At 45.7% G+C, this 24281-nt stretch overlaps 1 protein-coding gene across 1 annotated transcript in view; it reads left to right on the top strand.

Moving 5' to 3' along the window:
• Positions 1–24281, top strand: part of FBXL5 (F-box and leucine rich repeat protein 5) — a 149420-nt gene that overhangs the window by 104082 nt on the left and 21057 nt on the right. The window contains exon 9 of the mRNA XM_030191207.1: positions 2761–3468. Coding sequence (XP_030047067.1) covers positions 2761–3468 — 708 coding nt within the window. The remainder of the gene's footprint in view (positions 1–2760; positions 3469–24281) is intronic.

Genomic DNA, 24281 nt, shown 5'->3' with positions numbered 1-24281 from the left:
CACCCCTCTTTATGCAGCCCAGCATTCTTTTGGCCATTGCCGCCGCCTTGCCACATTGTTTCCTGACCTTGAGATCCTCAGTCACCATCACCCCAAGGTCCCTCTTGATCCAAGCTTACCAATATCTCCCCTCCTATCTGGTACATCTCTTTTGCATTTCTGCACCCCAAGTGCACTTCTTGGCATGAAAGTTTAACTAACTCAAATACAATGCTCCAGAACTCAAACCTATGCAATATATAAAGCTGAGTTCCCTTTCTTACGTAGGGCACCATGACTGCAGCTTGTGGCTGCATATGCATACCAAAAGCTTTCTCCATAGGGCATTTCACATTCTAAATCATTTAAATAATGAACTATCACATCAAACACACTCAAATCATTCATCCATACCATTTAGACCACATAATCCTATGAATAACAGATAACAAACAAAAAACCCTAAAAAACTACAAAATCTCATTAAATGAGTCTAATTTCAAATTGTACATAAACTTTAAAATTGTCTTATAGGCTACATAGGAGGGCATTTCTCTTGTGGCAAAAGAAACACCAGTGTGTTAGGTTCAAGACTTTTCTGTAAGAATTACTTGAAGTATTTTTCTCTTTACACTCTGCATGCTGAAATAACATGGGGAATTCAGAGAGCAGAAAGAGCAGTATCCTTTGAGGCTGGGCTCTTCATTGTTGCTAGTAAACCAACAGGAGTTACCACTTCACTGAATGCCCTAGTCCATTGTGTATTAGGACATGTATTATGTAGTCAGATTATAGCTTCTGTAGTCTTGCCCTTTTAACTTGTGTCTGAAAGAATACCCGAATTGGTAGGACCATAACCTGAGCAACAGCCTGAGGTGATCAACCTCTGGAGTGCTGTGAGAGAAATGCATCATCTGCCTGCTGCTGGTGCCTCTATCCCATGGCCTGTGCAGTTCACCCATCTGTATAAAATGTGCTGTGCTCCACAGACAGAATGCTAGTGTGGTTTGTATAGCTGATCAGTGAAGCTTGTTGCAGAAATGCAGCAGCAATAGGAAGAAGCCTGAGAGGTGTACAAGGACCAGTGTATGATGGAGAGGTCAGGGACTTTCATAGGAAACAGCAGCAAGCTCAAGCATGACTGGTGTGGGGGTTAGGAGAGCCACCTGCTCTCTTCCCATCTCGTTCCCCCTTCCTCCCTCTGTGATCATGACAAGATGGAGTCTGTCCTGCCTGGGGTGCTGTTAGTCTGGCAACGATAGCGAGTAGGTTACATTACTTATAGGGCTTTACTTTAAATGAACACTAAAATTGACCAGAAAACTGCTTAAGAAATTAACTGGTTGGAGGCTTCCACCCATTGTTGACTCAAGTAGTAAATGTATAAGAAGCATCTTCCTTTCAAGACTTGTGTGTAATTATCACACAAGAAAATGTCATGTTGAGTCAGACCAATGATCCATTAAACTTGCACCCTTTCTCAGAGAAGGGCTGGTCTAGGTCACTTGGAAATATTCACCTATACCAAATAGGCAAACCACATGTTGATCACTGTTGGAGGCAGAGGGTGGAAACACTTAAAGCTGTATGGTTAAACTGATTAATGAACTAGAAATTTATCCAGACATTTGTTAAACTTGCTTGATACTTGCCTTGACCACATTCCCAGATGACAAATTCCATAATAATTACTGAAAATTTACTTTTGTAAAATTAATTTTAAATCTTCTGCTGATTAGTCCTTACTCTTTCCAGTAGTATAACTACACTATAACATCTAACATCTCAAATTTTTAGTGATAGTCCATAAAATTACTTCTGGGTTTTTTTTAATAGTATAGAAAGGAGGAAAAAAGGCCTCAGCAGTCAAAGGTTGTTGCTATAGAAATTGGCCACTGTATATATGATCCACAAAACATCACAACATGAGAACCACAGCACCTTCTGAACAAGACCAATCGTCGGCCAAAAACCTCCAGTCCATTTAGTCAATCTTCAAAATGTAAATCATAATTGTATTCTCAATTCTTCAATATCGCCAAATAAAGTTCAATACCACCAAAATCTTATACCAAAATTCTTAATGTATTCTCATTTCTGTCTTCCAACATTCAGTCACACAGCGATTAAAAAAAGCACTTATGCTCTCATCTTCAGATCCCAGCGGGGACCCATTTCACCTCAGCAGGATTGTTCAGGGGAAACTGCACACTTAGCACAGTGTTGATACCAAACGCTTATCGTTCTGACTTTTTTCTGATGATCATCACAATAAGCCTTTTGTATCAGCACTGTGCTAAGAAGTGTGCAGTTTCCCCTGAAGAAGCCTGCTGTGGTGAAACAGGAACCAGTTGCGATCTGAAGATGAGAGCGTAAGTTAAGTGCTTTTTTTATCGCTGTGTCACTGAAATGAAAGCCCTTTTTTTCTCCCTTTTATAATATTAAAAATAGAAGTAATTTTATAGACTTTCACTAAAAATGTGGGAGGTTAGGGCTTGATTCCACATTCCTTGATGTTATAGCGTAGCTATTAATTGTGGAACAGTTAATTTTTTTTTAGCAGTAGTATAACTAACCATTCCACTATCTGTTTGTTCCTCTGTCATAGGCTCAGCCAGTTGTGGCTCTTTAACATTTCTTCAGATGTGCCTTTCCATTCACTTAAACATTTTTGTTGCCCTTATCTGCACATTTTCTAATTCTACTAGATTATAAGGAGCTCTTGACTTCTGTTACAAATGACTCTAAACATTAACAAAATCGTACTGAATTTTATTACAGATGGTCTTTATTTGGTGATTGCCAGAGTCTTCGCCATCTTGATCTGTCTGGTTGTGAGAAAATAACAGATGTGGCTTTAGAAAAGATGTCAAGAGCTTTGGGGATTATACCATCTCACAGTAAAGGCATTGGAAAATCCTGCCGATATAAGACCACAAAGAACAAAAATAAAGACATTACTACTCAATCAACCCACACTTTGTATAAGATTACTGAGGGTAGCCTCACCAAGGGAGCAAATAATGGACATCACTGGATAAAGCCTATTAATTCCGAACATTTTAATTCTTCTGCCTACATTTGGATGCTAGATGCAGAAGATTTAGCTGATATTGAAGATGCTGCTGAATGGAGATACAGAAATGCTGATGGACTTTGTGTAGTAGAAACAACATCTGGCCTCCATTGTTTTGGGTCTGGTTGCTGCAGTAAAGACATAATTGGACTAAGGACTAATATCCACTTGCAGCGGCATTGTGCTTCTGCTGCCTTGACATATCATGCTCATTCATACTGTTGTGCTGGAGCAGCACTAAGGACTATACAAGCACTCCCAGAGACCTCTCGATGTAAAGTGGCAACAAGGACTCGGTCAGAGGTAAAAGACTTGGCTTGCTCTGGGGGTGCAAAATCAGACCAAGAGACTGCACGTATGCTTCAGTTCCTCAGTTTATCTGGATGTCATCAGATAACAGACAATGGTCTCAGGTAGGTAGTTAGAGTGCTTCTGTATAGAGTATATTTTGTTTGTATAAGAAAAGCTTATGAGAAAATGTGGCTTTGGTAATGGCAAACTGATAATGTTAAAAGCTGCTGATATTCTACTCATACTCAACAGTATTCGTGTGGTTGAGGTGGGAAGAATCCTGTAAAGGTGACTAATTCTAAAGAGGTATAGACAAAAGTATGATAAAGCTGAGGCATGATATATCAGGTTGTGCAGTTCAAGTTTGAAAAAAAGAGAATCACTAAACTTAATTGTCCTGAAATTAGTGGTTACAGAGTTTCTTGTGCAGCTAAGTGCTACTACTAAGATAGGTAGGGTGTGCAGCCAGAAAAGGTTCATTTTGTGTCATTTCACGTGTCATTTACAAAAATGTTCACTTTGTTCATGGGTTTTGAGCATTTTTTGTTGCAGAATGTCGTTAAGAGCCAGAGCATGCACCATTAATGACAAATGAAAAAGCATAAAATTTTGTGTCCTGTTCATTTTTATTCTCCGAGGACAAGCAGGCTGATAATTCTCACCAATTGGTCGTCGTCCGCGACGGCCCAGGAGACCAGAACAAAATTTTGAAAGCAAAAGGAAGTCTCTGGAACGTTCCATTACGCGGGGTGAGCACAGTGCACATGCGCGAACGGCTTCCCGCAACGCGATCGTGCCCTTACTCAGTTCTTTTGAGCCGCGATCTGGAGAGGACATCTTTTCTTGACTGTGCTCCTATTTTTGGCTCAGGAGATCGAGTTCCAGCATTTACCGCTTCCCCTCTTAATTATTGTATTTATTTATTTGGTTCACTAATATCCCACATTTTCCCAGCTAGTGCGGGCTCAATGTGGCTAGCAATGTGGTTATTTTCTTACTGGGACACTGGGAAAAGACCAAGGGTCCATCGAGCCCAGTATCCTGTCCACGACAGCGGCCAATCCAGGCCAAGGGCACCTGGCAAGCTTCCCAAATGTACAAACATTCTATTCATGTCCATTTAGTAGCGGTTTATGGACTTGTCCTTTTAGGAAACCATCTAACCCCTTTTTAAACTCTGCCAAGCTAACTGCCTTCACCACGTTCTCCAACAACGAATTCCAGAGTTTAATTACGCATTGGGTGAAGAAACATTTTCTCCGATTTGTTTTAAATTTACTACATTGTAGTTTCATCGCATGCCCCCCTAGTCCTAATATTTTTGGAAAGCGTGAACAGACACTTCACATCCATCTGTTCCACTTTACTCATTATTTTATATACAGTGGTGGAAATAAGTATTTGATCCCTTGCTGATTTTGTAAGTTTGCCCACTGACAAAGACATGAGCAGCCCATAATTGAAGGGTAGGTTATTGGTAACAGTGAGAGATAGCACATCACAAATTAAATCCGGAAAATCACATTGTGGAAAGTATATGAATTTATTTGCATTCTGCAGAGGGAAATAAGTATTTAATCCCTCTGGCAAACAAGACCTAATACTTGGTGGCAAAACCCTTGTTGGCAAGCACAGCAGTCAGACGTCTTCTGTAGTTGATGATGAGGTTTGCACACATGTCAGGAGGAATTTTGGTCCACTCCTCTTTGCAGATCATCTCTAAATCATTAAGAGTTCTGGGCTGTCGCTTGGCAACTCGCATCTTCAGCTCCCTCCATAAGTTTTCAATGGGATTAAGGTCTGGTGACTGGCTAGGCCACTCCATGACCCTAATGTGCTTCTTCCTGAGCCACTCCTTTGTTGCCTTGGCTGTATGTTTTGGGTCATTGTCGTGCTGGAAGACCCAGCCACGACCCATTTTTAAGGCCCTGGCGGAGGGAAGGAGGTTGTCACTCAGAATTGTACGGTACATGGCCCCATCCATTCTCCCATTGATGCGGTGAAGTAGTCCTGTGCCCTTAGCAGAGAAACACCCCCAAAACATAACATTTCCACCTCCATGGAACGGTGTTCTTTGGGTCATAGGCAGCATTTCTCTTCCTCCAAACACGGCGAGTTGAGTTCATGCCAAAGAGCTCAATTTTTGTCTCATCTGACCACAGCACCTTCTCCCAATCACTCTCGGCATCATCCAGGTGTTCACTGGCAAACTTCAGACGGGCCGTCACATGTGCCTTCCGGAGCAGGGGGACCTTGCGGGCACTGCAGGATTGCAATCCGTTATGTCGTAATGTGTTACCAATGGTTTTCGTGGTGACAGTGGTCCCAGCTGCCTTGAGATCATTGACAAGTTCCCCCCTTGTAGTTGTAGGCTGATTTCTAACCTTCCTCATGATCAAGGATAACCCACGAGGTGAGATTTTGCGTGGAGCCCCAGATCTTTGTCGATTGACAGTCATTTTGTACTTCTTCCATTTTCTTACTATGGCACCAACAGTTGTCTCCTTCTCGCCCAGCGTCTTACTGATGGTTTTGTAGCCCATTCCAGCCTTGTGCAGGTGTATGATCTTGTCCCTGACATCCTTAGACAGCTCCTTGCTCTTGGCCATTTTGTAGAGGTTAGAGTCTGACTGATTCACTGAGTCTGTGGACAGGTGTCTTTCATACAGGTGACCATTGCCGACAGCTGTCTGTCATGCAGGTAACGAGTTGATTTGGAGCATCTACCTGGTCTGTAGGGGCCAGATCTCTTACTGGTTGGTGGGGGATCAAATACTTATTTCCCTCTGCAGAATGCAAATAAATTCATATACTTTCCACAATGTGATTTTCCGGATTTAATTTGTGATGTGCTATCTCTCACTGTTACCAATAACCTACCCTTCAATTATGGGCTGCTCATGTCTTTGTCAGTGGGCAAACTTACAAAATCAGCAAGGGATCAAATACTTATTTCCACCACTGTACCTCTATCATGTCTCCCCTCAGCTATCTCGTCTCCAAGCTGAAAAGCCCTAGCCTCCTTAGTCTTTCTTCATAGGGAAGTCATCCCATCCCCGCTATCATTTTAGTTGCCTTTCGCTGCACCTTTTTCAATTCTAATATATCTTTCTTGAGATGCGGCAACCAGACTTGAACACAATATTCAAGGTGTGGTCGCACCATGGAGCAATACAACGGCATTATAACATCCTCACACCTGTTTTCCATACCTTTCCTAATAATACCCAACATTCTATTCGTTTTTTTCCCCCTTTATTTTATTAGGTTTTCTTCATTTTTTCAAGTTTCCTTCTTTTTTTCTTCGCGGCCACTTTTAGGCTGCTCGGCCGGGTCTTTTTTCCCTTTTTTGTGCCTTTTTATTTGGCACGATCAAGTCTTTTATTTTCGCAGCCGCTGTTTTTCCATCCATGTCATCGAAGACTCCCAGCGGCTTCAAGCATTGTACTCGCTGCAACCAGACCATCTCGAGTACCGATCCCCAAACGTGGTGTCTTCAGTGCCTTGGGCCCGACCATCTGCCAGCTTCCTATAAGCTGTGTCTTTTGATGAAGAAACGGACCCAAGTGGCTCGGGAGGCTCAGCGTGAGAAACCTTTTTCTGACCGGTTCGGTCCTTCGACGTCTGCCTCGACATCGGTACCGAGGTCAGCGGCGGCAAAGTCAAGGGAAGCAGCGACATCGAGAGCGCAGGTAATGGCTGCTGAACAACCACATCGTGCTGGGAGCAGCGAGGCATCGAGTGGGTCTCAACCTATCTCGAGGCCTACTGCTATGCAGGCCCCCCGGCCCCAAGGAGGCGTGAGGATTCCACGTCCTCTTCAGTACCGAGGAGTCTTGATGACGGGCGTCGAGCGAAGGCTAAGAAGCACTGTCATCGGTCTCCTTCCATGCACGGTACCGAGAGCTCCGGGGAGCCGAGGGAGTCGGCACCTGAGAAGCGTCGTCGCGGGGAGGACCGGTCACCCTCCATACAAGAAGTGCCGATGCGTCAGTCATCTGGCAGCCTGGTACCGGCTCTTGAGCCCCCTCAGATTCTGGCACCGACTCCTACACCGGCCCCCCAGCCTTTTCCGATGGAAGCTCTCGACGAGCGCATCAGGGCCCTTCTTCCAGAGCTTCTGGAGGGATTGCTGCGGCAATCTACTTCGGTGTCGGGTGCTTGCGCCTCCTGTACCGACTGCGGAAGCGGCATCTGGGCCATCGCCTGTAGTGAGGTCTCCGTCCTCGGTGCCGCTTGCGGTACTGGCGTCGGCCATCGCCCGGGTCGATTCCCCCTCGACGTCGGTGGAGGAAGCTTTGCCGGAGTCCAGGCAGGGGGTCGACTTCTCGACATCCCCCACAAAGTCGTCGTTCCTCAACGTCGAACAGGCCCGGGTTTGGGCTGCTCTTAGGGAGCTTTTGTCCGATACCGAGGCTGAGTGCTCGTAGGAAGAGGAGGAAGACCCCAGGTACTCGGAGGAAGAGTCATGTGGGGTTCCCTCTGATCCTACTCCGCCAATTGAAAGACAAATGTCTCCACCTGAGAGTCTTTCTTTCTCATCTTTTGTTCAGGAAATGTCTAAGGACATTCCATTCCCTATGGAGGTTGTGGATGAGCCCAGGGCTGAGATGCTCGAGGTCTTGGATTATCCTTCTCCGCCTGCTGAGGTTGCAACGGCCCCATTGTATAATACTGCCGGTTCAAGGCCTGGAGTTTAGGGGCGATCCTCTCAATGAAGGTGCGCCGGCCCTCTCCTCGTTTCCTGTTATCGGAGGAAGACTTTTCCTCTTTTTCGAGGAGTGGACCAAAATCTCCGCAGATCAGTGGGTCTTGGACCTGATCAGAGACGGATACCGAATAGAATTCAATGCCCCGGTGAGAGACGTGTTTGTGGAGTCTCGATGCGGTTCTGCCGCCAAACGGGCGGCGGTAGAGGAGACTCTGCACAATCTGTGCCAGATAGGGGCTGTGACCCCGGTGCCTCCCGCCGAACAAGGTCTAGGCCGTTACTCCATTTACTTTGTGGTGCCACGAAAAGGCGGGTCTTTTCGCCCGATCCTGGGCTTAAAAGAGCTAAACAAGTCCTTAAGAGTGCGGCATTTTCACATGGAAACCCTGCGCTCCGTCATAGTGGCAGTACAGCCAGGAGAGTTTCTCACGTCTCTGGACCTGAAAGAAGCTTACTTGCACATACCAATTTGGCCCCCGCACCAGAAGTTTCTGCGGTTTGCGGTGTTGGGAAAACATTTCCAGTTTCGGGCCTTGCCTTTTGGCCTCGCCATAGCTCCCCAAACCTTCTCCAAGGTAATGGTGGTAGTAGCTGCCTTTCTCAGGCGAGAGGGTATCCGGGTTCACCCGTACCTAGACGACTGGCTCATCAGAGCAGACTCAGAAAAAGAGAGTCATCTAGCTACAGCCAGAGTGGTTTCAGTCCTTCAATTTCTGGGCTGGGTCGTCAATATGGCCAAAAGTTACCTGACCCCCTCGCAATTTCTAGAATATTTGGGGGCCAGGTTCGACACAGCCTCAGGCTATGTGTTTCTTCCCGAACATAGGCGGTGCAAGCTTCAGAATCAGGTCCGTCTGCTCCTAAGGATGCCCCGCCTGCGAGCTTGGGACATTGTCCAGCTGTTGGGATCGATGACGGCCACCTTGGAAGTGGTGCCATGGGCGAGAGCGCACCGGAGACCTCTACAGTATTCTCTACTTCAATGATGGTCTCCAGTATCTCAGGATTATCAGTGCAGACTTTCTTGGCTCCCTGCGGCCCGCCTCAGTATGGAGTGGTGGCTCTTGGCAGCATGTTGCGGCGAGGAATGCCGCTGGCGCTCCTCGATTGGTGTCTAGTGGTGACAGATGCCAGCCTGAAGGGCTGGGGCGCACATTGCCAGGGGAAGCATGCCCAGGGTCTGAGGACGCCCGACGAGTCGGAGTGGTCTATCAACCGCCTGGAGTTGAAAGCGGTGTTTCTGGCTCTTCTGGCCTTTCAAGTGACCCTGGAAGGATTGGCTGTCCGAGTGATGTCGGACAACACGACAGCAGTGGCCTACATAAATCGACAAGGCGACACTCAGTACAGAGCTCTAGCCGCGCAGGCCGAACAAATTTGCCACTGGGCCGAGCTGCAGCTACAGCCCTGTCAGCAGCTCACATTGCAGGTCACAGCAATGTGCAAGCCGACTAAGCAGGCATCAGATTGATCCAGCGAAGTGGGAAGTAGCAGACGATATATTCCTGCAGATATGTGCCAAATGGGGCAAGCCAGTGATGGATCTTATGGCGACCAGTTCCAATGCCAAAGTCCCGTGCTTCTTTAGCAGACGGAGGGATCCTCGCTCTGCCGGGTTGGATGCCTTGGCTCAACCCTGGCCCCTGGGCTTGCTGTATGTCTTCCCTCCGTGGCCCTTGTTAGGGCGAGTGCTCCTGCGGATTCGGCTGCATCCAGGAGAAGTGGTGCTCATCACCCCGGATTGGCCCAGGAGGCCTTGGAATGCGGACTTCCGACAGATGCTGTTGGAGGCTCCCTCTCCGTTACCTCTGGTTCCACACCTGTTGTCACATGGAGGACGCCTGCCGCTTTGGTCTTATGGCATGGCGATTGAGAGGGCGCAATTGAGAGATAAAGGCTACTCAAATAAGGTAATTTCCACTCTCCTGCAGGCCTGTAAGCGCTCCACTTCCGTGGCTTATGCCAGGATTTGGCGCCAGTTTGAAGTCTGGTGTGTTTCAAGAGCGCTTTCTCCGTTGCGGGCTCCTGCCTAGCCGATTCTGGATTTTTTGCAGGATGGTGTACACAAAGGCTTGGCCTATAATTCCCTGCGGGTGCAAGTGGCAGCATTGGCCTTCCTGCGTAGCAAGGTTGAAGGCGTGTCCTTAGCTGCTCATCCAGATGTGGCCCAGGGCTGAGATGCTCGAGGTCCTGGATTATCCTTCTCCATCTAGAGAGGCTGCAACTGCTCCTTTGCATAACGTACTGAAGGAAGTCCTTATGCTAAACTGGTCGTTCCCTCTGTCTAATCCCGTGATCCCGAAAAAAGCTGAATCCCAATATCGGATCCACGGTGAACCTGGATTGATGAAGTTTCAGCTATCTCACAATTCCATGGTGGTGGACTGCGCCCTCAAAAGAGCCAAGAGCACTAGGGACTGCCTCGGCGGGCCCAGGCAGAGAATCTAGAACCTTGGACTCTTTTGGGAGGAAGATATATCAGGCTGCTATGCTCGTTGCCAAGATCCAGACATACCAGCTCTTCACGAGCGTCCACTTGTGGAACTCGATGAGGCAACTATCCAGCTTGGTTGATGCACTCCATCCGGAGCAGGCAGAGCCTTTTCACCAGGTGGTCAGGCAGTAGAAGGTTTTGAAAATTCCTGGCCAGGGGTGCATACGACACTTTTGATGTAGCATCCAGGATCGCTGCTCAAGGTATAGTGATGCGCAGACTCTCATGGCTGTGTGTCTCTGACCTGGGTCATTCGGTCCAGCAGCAGATGGCGGATGTTTCTTGCCGGGGGGATAACCTTTTTGGTGAGAATGAAGAGGATGTAGTTGACCAGATCAAGAAGCATAATGATGCTATGGATTCTCTCTCCCATCGGGCGTCTTCTGCTACTACCTCCTCACCTAGGAGGTTTTTTGGAGGGAGGAGGAGTGCTTCCTATTACTATCCTAGGCGTAGGTACACTCCTGCTTCTCGACAGCCTGCCCAGACTCAGCCCCAGCGTGCTCGTTCTCGTCAACAGCATGCACCTAAGGCCCCTGGTGCTCCCCAGCAAAAGCAAGGGTTGGGCTTTTGACTGGCTCCAGTTCAGCATAGCCTCAGTAAAAGTGTCTGTACCGGAAAACTTGCTGGTTGGGGGGGGAGGTTGATGTTTTTTCACCAAAGGTGGCCTCTCATAACTTCTGACCAGTGGGTTCGTCATATAGTCCGGTTAGGATACACCCGCAATCTGGAATCCAAACCTCCAAATTGCCCACCGGGAGCTCATTCTTACAGTTCCCAGCACAAGCAGGTACTTGCAGAGAAACTCTCCGCCCTTCTAAAGGCCAATGCGGTCGAACCCGTTCCACCAGGAGAAGAAGGGCTGGGATTCTCATCCAGGTACTTCCTTGTGCAGAAGAAAACAGGGGGATGCGTCCCATCCTAGATCTAAGGGCCCTGAACAAATTTCTAGTTCGAGAAAAGTTCAGGATGGTTTCCCTTGGCACCCTTCTTCCCATGATTCAGGAAAACGATTGGCTGTGCTCTCTGGATGTAAAGGATGCTTACACACACATCTCGATACTTCCAGCTCACAGGAGGTATCTTCGATTTCGGCTAGGGACACAGCACTTTCGGTACCGTGTACTGCCCTTGGGCCTGGCGTCTGCGCCCAGAGTTTTCACAAAGTGCCTGGCGGTAGTTGCAGCATCGCTACGCAGACTGGGAGTGCATGTGTTCCCTTATCTCGACGATTGGCTGGTGAAGAGCACCTTGGAGGCAGGTGCTCTACTGTCCATGCAGATGACTATTCTGGTGCTAGAACTACTGGGGTTCGTGATAAATTATTTCAAGTCTCATCTCACCCCAGTTCAAAAATTGGAATTCATTGGAGCTCTGTGCAACACAAAGTCAGCTCGTGCTTATCTTCCCGAGGCAAGGGCAGACAACCTCCTGTCCCTAGTGTCCATGGTTCGAGCATCTCATCAGATCACAGCTCGGCAGATGTTGAGACATCTGAGACACATGGCCTCCACGGTTCATGTGACTCCCATGGCACGTCTACACATGAGGACCAGTTCAATGGACCCTAGCTTCCCAGTGGCATCAAGCTGCGGGGGATCTAGAGGATGTGATCCAACTGTCCACTGACTTTCGGAATTTCCTTCAGTGGTGGACGATTCGATCCAATTTGACCTTGGGACGTCCCTTCCAAATTCCTCAGCCTCAAAAAGTGCTGACAACAGATGCATCTCTCCTAGGGTGGGGAGCTCATGTAGATGGGCTCCACACTCAGGGAGCTTGGTCCCTTCAGGAATCAGGTCTTCAGATCAATCTCCTGAAGTTGCGAGCAATCTGGAACGTTCTAAAAGCTTTCAGAGATCGGCTGTCCAATCAAATTATCCAAATTCAGACAGACAACCAGGTTGCCATGTACTGTGTCAACAAGCAGGGGGGCTGTTGAGGGCGTAGATTTCGCCTCCTTGGGTCTTTCTGAGGGTGTCTCCTGAGTCTTGCTTGCTTCCAGGAAAGATTCCACGAAGAGGTGTTACTCTTTTAAATGGAGGAGGTTTGCCATCTGGTGTCCTACACAGACCCTGCTGGAATACCTTCTGCACTTGTCCGAGTCTGGTCTTAAAACCAATTCTATAAGAGTTCACCTTAGTGCTATTAGTGCTTATCATTATCGTGTGGAAGGTAAGCCCATCTCTGGACAGCCTTTAGTTCGATTCATGAGACGTTTGCTTTTGTCAAAGCCCCCTGTCAAACCTCCACCAGTGTCATGGGATCTCAACGTCGTCCTCACCCAGCTGATGAAAGCTCCTTTTGAGCCACTGGATTCCTGCCATCTGAAGGATTTGACATGGAAGGTCATTTTCTTGGTGGCTGTTACTTCAGCTCGTAGAGTCAGTGAGCTTCAAGCCTTGGTAGCCCATGCTCCTTATACTAAATTTCATCATAACAGGGTAGTCCTCTGTACTCACCTGAAGTTCTTGCCGAAGGTGGTGTCAGAGTTCCATCTGAACCAGTCAATTGTCTTGCCAACATTCTTTCCCCGTCCTCATACCCGCCCTGCTGAACGTCAGTTGCATACATTGGACTGAAAGAGAGCATTGGCCTTCTATGTGGAGCGGACAAGCCCTTTTAGACAGTCTGCCCAAATGTTTGTTTTTTTCGACCCCAACAGAAGGGGAGTGGCTGTTGGGAAACGCACCATTTCCAATTGGCTAGCAGATTGCATTTCCTTTTTTTTTTTTTTTTGTTACATTTGTACCCCGCGCCTTCCCACTCATGGCAGGCTCAATGCGACTTACATGGGGCAATGGGAGGGTTAAGTGACTTGCCCAGAGTCACAAGGAGCTGCCTGTGCCTGAAGTGGGAATCGAACTCGGTTCCTCAGTTCCCCAGGACCAAAGTCCACCACCCTAACCACTAGGCCACTCCTTCACTTACGCCCAAGCTGGGCTGACTCTTGAGGGTCATGTCACGGCTCATAGTGTTAGAGCCATGGCAGCGTCAGTGGCCCACTTGAAGTCATCCAATATTGAATAGATTTGCAAGGCTGCGACGTGGTCATCAGTCCACACATTCACATCTCATTACTGCCTTCAGTAGGATAGCCGACGCGACAGTTTGTTTGGGCAGTTGGTGCTGCAGAATCTGTTCGGGGTTTAGAATCCAACTCCACCCCCCCATGGCCCATTTTTATTCTGTTCCAGGCTGCATTCTCAGTGAGATGTTTCTTCGTAGGTCAGTTTTTGTTATGTCCTCGCCATTTGCGAGGCCCAATTGACCCTGTTTGTTGTTTTGAGTGAGCCTGGGGGCTAGGGATACCTATATGTGAGAACAAGCAGCCTGCTTGTCCTCGGAGAAAGCGAAGTTACTTACCAGTAGCAGGTATTCTCCGAGGACAACAAGCTGATTGTTCTCACCAACCCGCCTTCTTTGGTTTTGCTTCATAAGTTGACTGAAGCGGAACTCTCGCGCGACGGGCGGGAAGATGGCAGCACATGCGCGGTGCGCGCACCCGCACACTCAAAGGCTTTAGCAACTTTTGTTGCTAGGAAGATTTTCCGGACCTGGGGCTGCCGTGGACGTCACCCATATGTGAGAACAATCAGCCTGCTGTCCTCGGAGAATACCCTGCTACAGGTAAGTAACTTTGTTTTTGGGTGGGAACACATCACTTCCAATATCGCATTCTGCCATTTGGCCTCGTGTCTGCTCCCAGGGTTTTCACCAAATGTCTAGCAGTAGTCGCAGAATCACTACGCAGACTTGGGAATCCATGTGTTTCCCTACCTGGATGATTGGTTGGTGAAGAGCACATTGAAGGAAGGTGCTTAGGAGTTTATGCAGAGAACTATTCAGGTGCTATAGCTACTAGGGTTCGATTTAAACTACCCGAAGTCCCATTCCAATTCAACAATTAAAGTTCATAGGAGCCCTACTAGATAACAAAGCAGGTGCGAGCTTTTCTCCCTGTGATGCTAGCAGACACTCTAGTCACTTTTGCCACTCAGTTGCACACCAGCCAGCAGGTCATGGCTCGATAGATGTTGAGGTTGTTGGGCCACATGGCCTTCACTGGGCAGGTCACTCCCTTAGCATAGCTACATATGAGAACTGCCCAGTGGACCCTAGCTTCCCAGTGGTCTCAAGCCTCAGGGAATGTAGTGGATGTCATCCAAGTGACTCCAGAGTTGGTCCACCCTGCTCTGGTGGACAACTTGACCCAATTTGACCACAGGACTTCCATTCCAAATTCCTCAACCCCTGGAAGGTGCTGACAACGGATGCATCCCACTTAAGATGGGGATATTATTTAGATGGACTTCATGCGCAGGGTGCTTGTTCATCTCAGGAGACAGTTCTGCAGAATTTGTTTGGGGTCTAAAATCCAACTCCACCCTCCTAGCCCATTTTATTCTGTTCCAAGCTACACCTCAACAATAGTGTATACATGTTTTCATGTCAGTTGACGACTTTGTACTCACCATTATGCGTTCCAGTTGTCCTAATGCTGTTTTCGGTGAGCCTGGTAGCTAGGGATTCCCACGTGTGAATAATGTGGCCTGCTTTTCCTCGGAGAAAGTGCAGTTACTTCCCCATAGCAGGTATTCTCAGCAGGCCAATTATTCTCATGTATCCTCCCACCTCCCCTTGGCAATATCTCTTTTTAGCTATATTATTGCACTAATGGTTCCACACGAGTTGGGCAGGAAGGCACCCGCGCATGCGCAGTGGGAATACTGCCTCAGGCTCTTAAAGAAAATAGTATGTTGGACAGCGTTTCTGCGTCTGGCTCCATGGATGACATCACCCACATGTGAGAATAATTGGCCTGCTGTCCTCAGAGGATACCTGCTACAGTCGGAGACTGATTTTATGCAGTCTGACACTATATAACTTCAGACAGATCCTGACCCTTTGTACGCCTCTTTGTGAGGACTTACACTTTCTGTTTATGAACTAAGAGAATAGCTGGTTTGGTTATTAATACAGTAATTAGATGAGGTGGGTATGTTTTGTTGGGTCAGGAGGTAGTAGGATAACTAGAGGGATTTCAGATTCTGCTGAGGGCCACTGATTGTAACAAGCCCTTTTATATTTGGGTGTCAAAGGGGTAGAATCTTAAATCTGTTATTAAATAGTAGATCAGTTTTGAGAAATGGCATTTAGTAGTAGGGCTGTACTGAATATTCATATTTGATTTTGCCCCAAATATATTCATATTCGGCTGAATAATAATTTAAATTTGAATATGAGTAATCCAGGGCTCTACTGTGCTAAATACTATTGAAATACAACACTTGATCTCTGATTTCACGTTATTGCTTTTATTATTTACTAGTAAAAAAAACCCGTTTCTGATGCAAATGAAACGGGGGGGGGGGGGGGGGCTAGCAAGGTTTTCTTCAGAGTATGTGTGTCTCTGCCCTCTCTCCCTCCCCCTCCCCCCTCCGAGTCCAGTCCTTCAGTGTTGTTTCCTGCTGTTCTGTGTTTTTGTTAGAGTGAGGGCATCTCTCTCCCCTCCCCCCTCTGAGTCCTTCACTGTTTCGTGGGATTTCCTGCTGTGCTGTTTTCCTTCACTCATGGGGAAACCAGATATCTCTGGCGCTTCACACTTCCGGCTGGAGGCTTCAGTGGTGCCTTTTATATATATAGAAGATTAAAACTAAATGCCCATTATTCATATTTGGACGAATAGTAAAATATTCTATTCGGTACAGCTCTATTTGATAGTGGATAGTGGATTTGATCTACTTTTCCTGACAGACCTAGCTATCTGAAATTGAAGATGCTAATAAGGTCTTTTATGCCCTCAAGGGTTTTTATACTGGCAAAACATACCTCTTCAAACAAGCCTATCAGAACGACCCAACTTAATTTATGTACCAAACCACACCACAGACCCACATCACTAACATTAACCTTACTTCAATCCTTCCCCCATAGTTTGTCCATTTTATCATTTTGTACTTATCTCTGTAAGACCTTGTAACTATACATTGTGTTACCTTGTAATACTTTGTACTCATTCATTGTTTAGCCGCACTGAACCTGCTATCGAGCGGGAAATATCCATCAGATAGAGAGGCAGTGGGTGGTGTAGCCACCATAGCAAAATGAGTTTACTAAGGGCTCAGGAGAGAGCGACTTCTTGTAGGACAGTGGTCTCCAACCTTTTTCATTTAAAGGGCCTGCAAGTGGACATGAAAGCTCTGTGAGCCACCAAAAGGTTTTAGGCTTACTCATGTAATTTTAAATAACTATTTTGATTCTGCAAGGATTTATTTTTGGCTTATTAACAGTTACTAACTGGGAATTGAAATAGAAAATGTTCTTATTTTTGAGAGGGTACAAACAGGGAAGCATGGTCTGGACTACTCAGGAGTGATCTGAGAGGCACTTTGTCTCTCTCGCTTACCCCAATAATATGCTTTGAGCATAAATTTCTTCATCTGGCTGCCTGTAATTGTTGGATGGTACAATTATGTTAAGAACTTAAGGCAGCTTTAAAAAATAAACTTGCGTGGAGTGGTGTGCAGACCTAAAATGGAATGCATCTAAAAAATGTAAATATGCATAATATGTTCAGAAATGGACAAGGAACACAGGAATATAGGGTGAGCAGCACTACATTTTACATCCTGCATTCCAAATAGCTGTGGAGGTCCACATCTGGAATCATACTATTCAGAAATGAAATTACCTCAAAGGTCAGCAGGGATAGTGCACAACAATAAAGCTGGTATGAATAATTCCTATGATGTCTGTAAAGATATTTTGTCGGTGGATAATGCTTAAAAATAGAATTTGCACACCTGAAGGATTCTGCAAAGTTGGGAAGCAGGTATAGAGAGGCTCCGCGAAGCTCCTCAGGGTTGCACTTGCCTCATATGGGCGCATATGCGCATAAATGAGACCACGCAGGGCCTTGTTCTCTACCTGCCTCCCTACGGTGCCGCATCCTTCTAGTGATCAAATTCAATTTTTCAGTTATGGGGCCGCGTGTTGGCCATCTGTTGGAGACCACTGTTAGAATATTGAAAGTCTACTAATTGGAGTAGGTACTTCAAATAACTTTGCACTGTTACTAGTGTACTGTCCACTAGCTCCTCCTGTGGGATAAGTGGGAACAATTGGTGAAGGAGATTGTCCTTGAAGCTTTGTTTTGTTGATTTTATGGTTTGGGGTGAATTTAAGTTCACATTTTGAAGATACCCATGATTAAAAAAACCCTCCTAATGGATATGCTAGTTATCTATTGAATGATCCCAGATTATGTTAGATACATCTCATCAGAGTGGTCATCTACTAAATCCAATTTTTGTATCTGATTCCCTAGTGCAGGTAATGTGAATTTTCTCAAGGCCATGCAATTCTTTGGTCTGACCATTTGGGAATTATATTTCATCTATGTTTAGGGAACTGTTACTGTTAAAGGGATATGAACGGAGGTTAAGGGTGAGAGCTTGATGTCAGTAGGTGGGAACTTGAAGTGTTGAAGAATGACTACAGAGAGGCATGTGGTTCCAGTAGAGGATTATATGGAGATTTGTGGACAAAAATAACATTTAGTTTTGGATTGCTTGTTCCTATGCACAGATATCCATGCAGGTTAGTAATAATAAGTAATTTACTGAAGAACTATTAATACATAGGAAGAAGGTTCAATGTTAGAAACTTTGGAGAAGTCTAGAATATTAGATAAGGAAAGATAGCAATATGAGGCAAATAATTTAAAGAACATCAGGAGGTTAGCATGGGTTTTTTTTATCTAGATAGTTGATAAGTTTAAAGAGAGCCCAAGCAATTATTTCAAGTAGTGCATTCCCTGTTAAAGAATAGGATAGGTCTATCAATAATCCTTCGCTAATCTGTTTGCCAGTATTTATTTTTGCGAAGACAATTTAGTGATTTGAAACATCTCTCTTCCTATGGTAGTTAACTGCAGCTCCTCTGTTGCTAAAAAAAGAGGTGGTCCTGGATAGAGAGTTTGCTTGGGGACAGAAGTCTAACCCGTCCCCGCGGCAAGTAATCTTCTCCATTCCCACCCCGGCACCACCCAGCTCTTGCCCCCGCCGTATGACATCGACCTTACTGCACAGTCTCCTTGACTCCGACACCCCCCCCCCCCCAAAAGCCAGATTCTATAAATAACCATTAAAGATAGTGTAGCAGGCAAGTATGGAACTCATAGAAGGGCCACTAAATTGTGAGCTCCTCTCTTTCTAATGGGCAGCTACAAAGCAGCATTGAAAAGTGCAGTGGTTCCCCTTTGCTAAGAAAAACAATTCTTGACCATGACAAAACTTGGAAGCTATCGTGCCAGTATCCAACATCCCATTTCTAGGGAAACTTATAGAACAAATGGTTTGTGTTCAACTGAGTGATTGGCTAGAAGAGAGAAACTGGTTACATCCATGTCAATCTGGATTCAGATGGAACAGAAACCAAGATGGGATTTGCCTATGTGTTAGTACTGCTAGATTTCTCAGCAGCTTTTGACACTGTGGGTCATATCATCAAGCTAACATGACTGGCAGAAACAGGTATCAATGGAACATTAGTAGTGTGGTTCAGATCCTATCTATCAGACAAGCAACAATACATAATGTTCGGCAGCACCTCATTGCCACCATGGGCACTGAGCTGTGGGATACCACAAGGATCAATACTGTCACCTATTCTGTTAAATATCTACCTCAAGCCACTAGCCGAACTGATTAGGTCAATGCACACTTGGTTCTACATCTATGCCGATAATGTGCAGCTACTCATACGCATTGAACCTGAATTACCTATAGCCCTGAATAAACTTGATTACCTGTCTAACATCAATTCAAGAATGGGTTTAAGTACAAACAACTTTGCCTGAACCCAAGTTAAAACCGAGTTTCTCTGGATCCCTAGCACAAGTGGATACATACCTGACATCAAAATCTCTTTTGGAAGTACGAACTCCCCCTCAAATACAATGTCAGGAACCTAGGAACTACAATTAGATTTAACACTACTCTGATCCCCCAAATCCAAGCAACCTTCAAGAGCTGCTTCTATTTACGACAATGCTGCCTCTCTCCTTAATTGAGAAGGAAAATCTTATTCCAGTTGTGCATACGTGATAACATCAGGACTGGATTACTGTAATGCACTCTCTACAATGGTCTGACTACAAAGGGTCTTCACAAGCACCAGTTGATTCAGAATGCTGCAGCAAGACTCATAGAAGGTTGCAAGCGACGTGACCACAATCACACCATTTTTGCAAAACTTCTTTGGCTATCAGTATAATACAGAGCTAAATTTAAAACTCTGTCTGATCTTCAAGGCCCCTTAAAGGAAATGTCCCAGAGTACTTGAAGAACAGGATGACCCTCTACACACCTCCAAGGACACTAAGGTCCTCCCAGGGGTATCCCTAAACACACCAAAAGACATTACATGATGTGATACCCACAAGTGAGCCTTCTCCAGAGTAGCCCCCACACTCTGGAATGCTCTCCCTGAAAGGATGTTCGTAACACAAGACTATCTGTATATCAGGAAGCAGGTGAAAGCTTGGCTCTTCAACCAGGCCTTTAATGGAAGATGTAACTAACTTCATAGTCTCATACACACACTCTCTTTCTGCAGCAGGACATGTTTATCCACTCCTACCCTAGCTGAGATAACATTTAATCATCTCTCTGACTTCATGTTCAACTTTATTTAAATTAGTCACCTTATTTCTAACTCCTTTTATTCTTTTACTTATCTATATGTTCCATCTTTGCTTATACCCTATGCTGTCTATTAAAATGTTCTATTACATATTGTGTTGACATTGTAAGTAGTATACTATGTCATACTTTGTATGTTTGAATATTTTTACTGCTTTGTCGATTGCTTAGTTTGATTAACTCTTACTGTTACACTGGCTTCAGTGAATTCTTTCAAAAAGGGCGGTAAATAATCCTAATAAACTGCTAAAAATAACTTAAATGCATTTTCATCCATACTCTGCTAACATTAAAAAAAGATGTACATTTCCGAAAAAAGCAAACATCCTATGCGCAGCATCCCCCCCCCCCCACCCGTTCTCTCCAATCCATGAGCAAACATGTCCCCCCTCTCTCTTTCCATCTCTTCTTATCCCATGTGTTCTATTTCCCCTTTTCCCTTCCCCCCTCTATGTACATCCTCTTTACCAACATTTTTTCCAGCTCCCTCCCACCCATGTATCCACATGCACAACTCCATCCATCCAGCTCTCCTCCAGCCCTGGGTGCCCTCCCAGAATGTACCTCAGTACATCCTGGTGGTTAGTGGCCTCTTATGGACAGGAAAGATCCCCACTTCTTTCCTGCTGCTAACACCATTTCTTTAAAATGTCTGCCAGCGGCAGCAAGAGGATTCAGCAGCAGTGGGCAGGAAAGAGTGGGTATCATTTTGGATTTTTTCTGTACATATGCTGATCACCAAACAATTAAGGTATTGCCTTTGAATGGTGATTGGTCCCACTGTTTTCTCTACGTTGCATGGAAAGTATGTTTTCCCAGAGTGGGATGAATATGAAATATTAATAAATCAGCTGTATGTATGTTTTGGTGATATAAAATGGCGAACAGTGGTGAAAGTCCAAGTATAATGAGAATTGTTCTCTGTTGCATGTGGATTCACTTAGAGTTGGGAGTTATTTTTAGAAGATGGAGGAATTTGGTCAGAAACTGATTGCTCAGTGCTAAGACAGATTCATTTAAGTTAAGGTGTTAAGGAAGTTAAGGCCTTATCTAGAGGAGGGTGTTTTCACAACTGTGGTGCAACAGGTGGTTGTTTGCACATTTGACTATTGTAATTCTCTGTATATTGTGTTACTCAGTTTGTGCTGCTGAGGAGGCTAAGGTAGCTCCAAAACACAATAACTGGTTTTTTAACTAAAAGCTCGAGAACCAGATCTACCCTCAGTATGCTATGCATATTGTATATGTATTTTAGTTGCAACATACACCAAACTATGCCTCCTGGGAATGCCTGTGCATAATACACACAATTTTGTTGATATATGCATCTTTATGCTATATTCAGTTATACAATACAACCTGGAGACTTCCTATTCTGGTAGCTTGACAAATCAAATATAAGCAAAAGAAAATATTAATTCCTCATATTCAAATCATCCTGACAGACATGTCCAATTGAACTTGGGTGCTCATATAGAAGGACTCCATTCTCAAGGCCTCTGGCTTGTCCATGATTAGTTTTCAGAGAGAGATTGGTCATCAAAATTGTCTTAATCAGACAATAGGATAACTTTTACATGAGAAACAGGTAAGAACAGGCTCTTCTCTAGTATGGAGAAGCTGTCAGAACATGGACTATGGCCATCTAGTAAGGCATGTCCTTAAGAGCCATATGTCCTCTAGGAAAGGAAAATGACTAGTGGACACTCTGCTGCTACCAAGACCCTTACAAAACTCATTTTTCAAAGTAATTTCGCAAAATTTATCAAAGTTCTGAGCAGCAGAGAAATTTCTAATTAGTTTCTGTTTAGCTTTGTTCATTGTTCTTCAAACCAGACAGTCACTATTGTATATGGCATTCTTTGCACTGAATGCCACAGACAGGAGCAGCGATTGTGAATGCCCCTGAAGCATCTTTGTGAGCAGAATGAAGGTCTTGTTGGGTGCTGTTTGAAGAATAATGAACAAAGCTAAGTAGAGCTAAGTGGAAAATGTATTTGTTGCTCACAAATTTGATAAATTTTGATTACTGTGAATATAGGAACTTTTGGACCAATGAAAGAGGAGAGCAGTATTAGGACTGCCCTTGTATACAGTGAGGCTGGAATTCTGAGGTCCCTCTTTTCAATTCTATAGACAATTGTGAGTAAAAAAAAAAGAGATGATATTCAAGATTTTATTGGTTGCCATCTACATTAAACAAAATTTAATATAGTATTTGCCTATCTCTTATTGATATTTTATGAGGTCATTATCAGGCTTGCATTACCACTTAGCACAGAAATGACTAATCTGTGGGTGTTTGGTCCCTAAAAGGGACAGTGCCATCTTACAAAATTACCACCTTTGTGACCCTGTAAGCTGCTGGCATCTGAAAACAAAGCAACCTGCCTTTGTACTGTATCTATCCCATGTCACGTGAATGCCTTAAAAAGAATTAATGAATGTGATACCATATCAGAGGGAGCAGTGTGGGAGATGGTGCTTGAGATTTTAAATGTGCTGCAGTGAAGTATCAGTCTCCGGAGGACAGCGGCTGGACTCACCACACATGGGTTGTCGTCCGCGACAGCCCAGGAGCTCTGGAATTTAACAAAAAAGTTTCTAGAAGCAGCGCAACAGGCGCGGGGACCATGCATCGCGCATGCGCGAGAGACTTCCCCGCGCTTCCCTCAGTTTCCTTTTTTTCCGCTTCGCGAAGAGGGGTTGTTTTTCTTCTGCCGCTCCTCGCGTTGTTTGGGCCAAGGAGACGTTTTAGTGTCGCGTTTACGTGCTCCGGTTTCTCTTTTGCCCTTTTTTTTCTTATTTTATTTTAATTTCTTCTTAGTAAAACAAAAAACACCCTTAGTCTTCACCAAAAGAGATTGCAACGGCCCCCCTGCACAATACACTCAGGGAAGTGTTGTTGCGGAATTGGTCTTGCCCTCTATCTAATTCAGTTGCCAACAAGAAGTCTGAGTCCCAGTACAGAGTCCATGGTGAGCCTGTGATGGTGAAGGCCCAACTTCCTCACGATTCCATGGTGGTGGACTCTGCTCTCAGAAGATCCAAGAGTACAAGGGACTATGCTTTGGCGCCCCCGGGCAGAGAGTCGAGAACCTTGGATTCTTTTGGGAGGCGTACGTATCAGACCGGAATGCTCGCCGCCAAGATTCAAACATACCAGCTGTACACCAGCATCCACTTACGGAACTCGATAAAGCAACTGTCCAGTTTGGTTGAAGCTCTTCCTCCTGAGCTTGCCGAGCCTTTTCACCAGGTGGTCAGGCAGCAGAAGGCATGTCGCAAATTCCTGGCCAGGAGAACTTTTGATTCTTTTGGCGCTGCATCCCGGGCGGCTGCTCAAGGTATCGTGATGCGCAGACTCTCCTGGCTGCGTGTCTCGGACCTGGATCAGAAGACCCAGCACCATATGGCGGAAGTTCCTTGCCGGGGGAGCAATCTTTTTGGAGAGAAGGTTGAGGATATGGTTGATTCCCTCAAAAAGCATCATGATGCTATAGATTCTCTCGCCCGCCAGACGCCTTCTGCTACTACCTCCTCCTCTAGAAAGTTTTTTGGAGGGAGGAGGAGTGCTCCCTATTCCTCTGGCAGGCGTAGGTACACTCCTACTTCCAGACAGCCTGTTCAGGCTCGGGCCCCAGCAACCCCGCTCTCGTCAGCAGCATGCGCCTCAGGCCCCTGCGGCTCCTCAGCAGAAGCAGGGGATGGGCTTTTGACTGGCTCCAGAGAAGCATAGCCAACATCAAAGTATCGGTGCCGGACGATCTTCCTGTCGGAGGGAGGCTTATATTTTTTCACCACAGGTGGCCTTTGATAACCTCCGACAGGTGGGTTCTTCAAATAGTCCGGTCTGGATACGCTCTCAATCTGGAATCAATACCTCTAAATTGTCCACCAGGAGCTCAGTCCTTCAGTTCCCATCACAAGCAGGTACTTGCAGAAGAACTCTCTGCTCTTCTCAGCGCCAATGCGGTTGAGCCTGTTCCACCCGGGCAAGAAGGGCTGGGATTCTATTCCAGG

The sequence above is a fragment of the Microcaecilia unicolor genome, chromosome 2, assembly GCF_901765095.1.
Source record: "Microcaecilia unicolor chromosome 2, aMicUni1.1, whole genome shotgun sequence".
NCBI lineage: Eukaryota > Metazoa > Chordata > Amphibia > Gymnophiona > Siphonopidae > Microcaecilia > Microcaecilia unicolor.
This window is presented reverse-complemented; position numbering and strand designations above follow the sequence as displayed.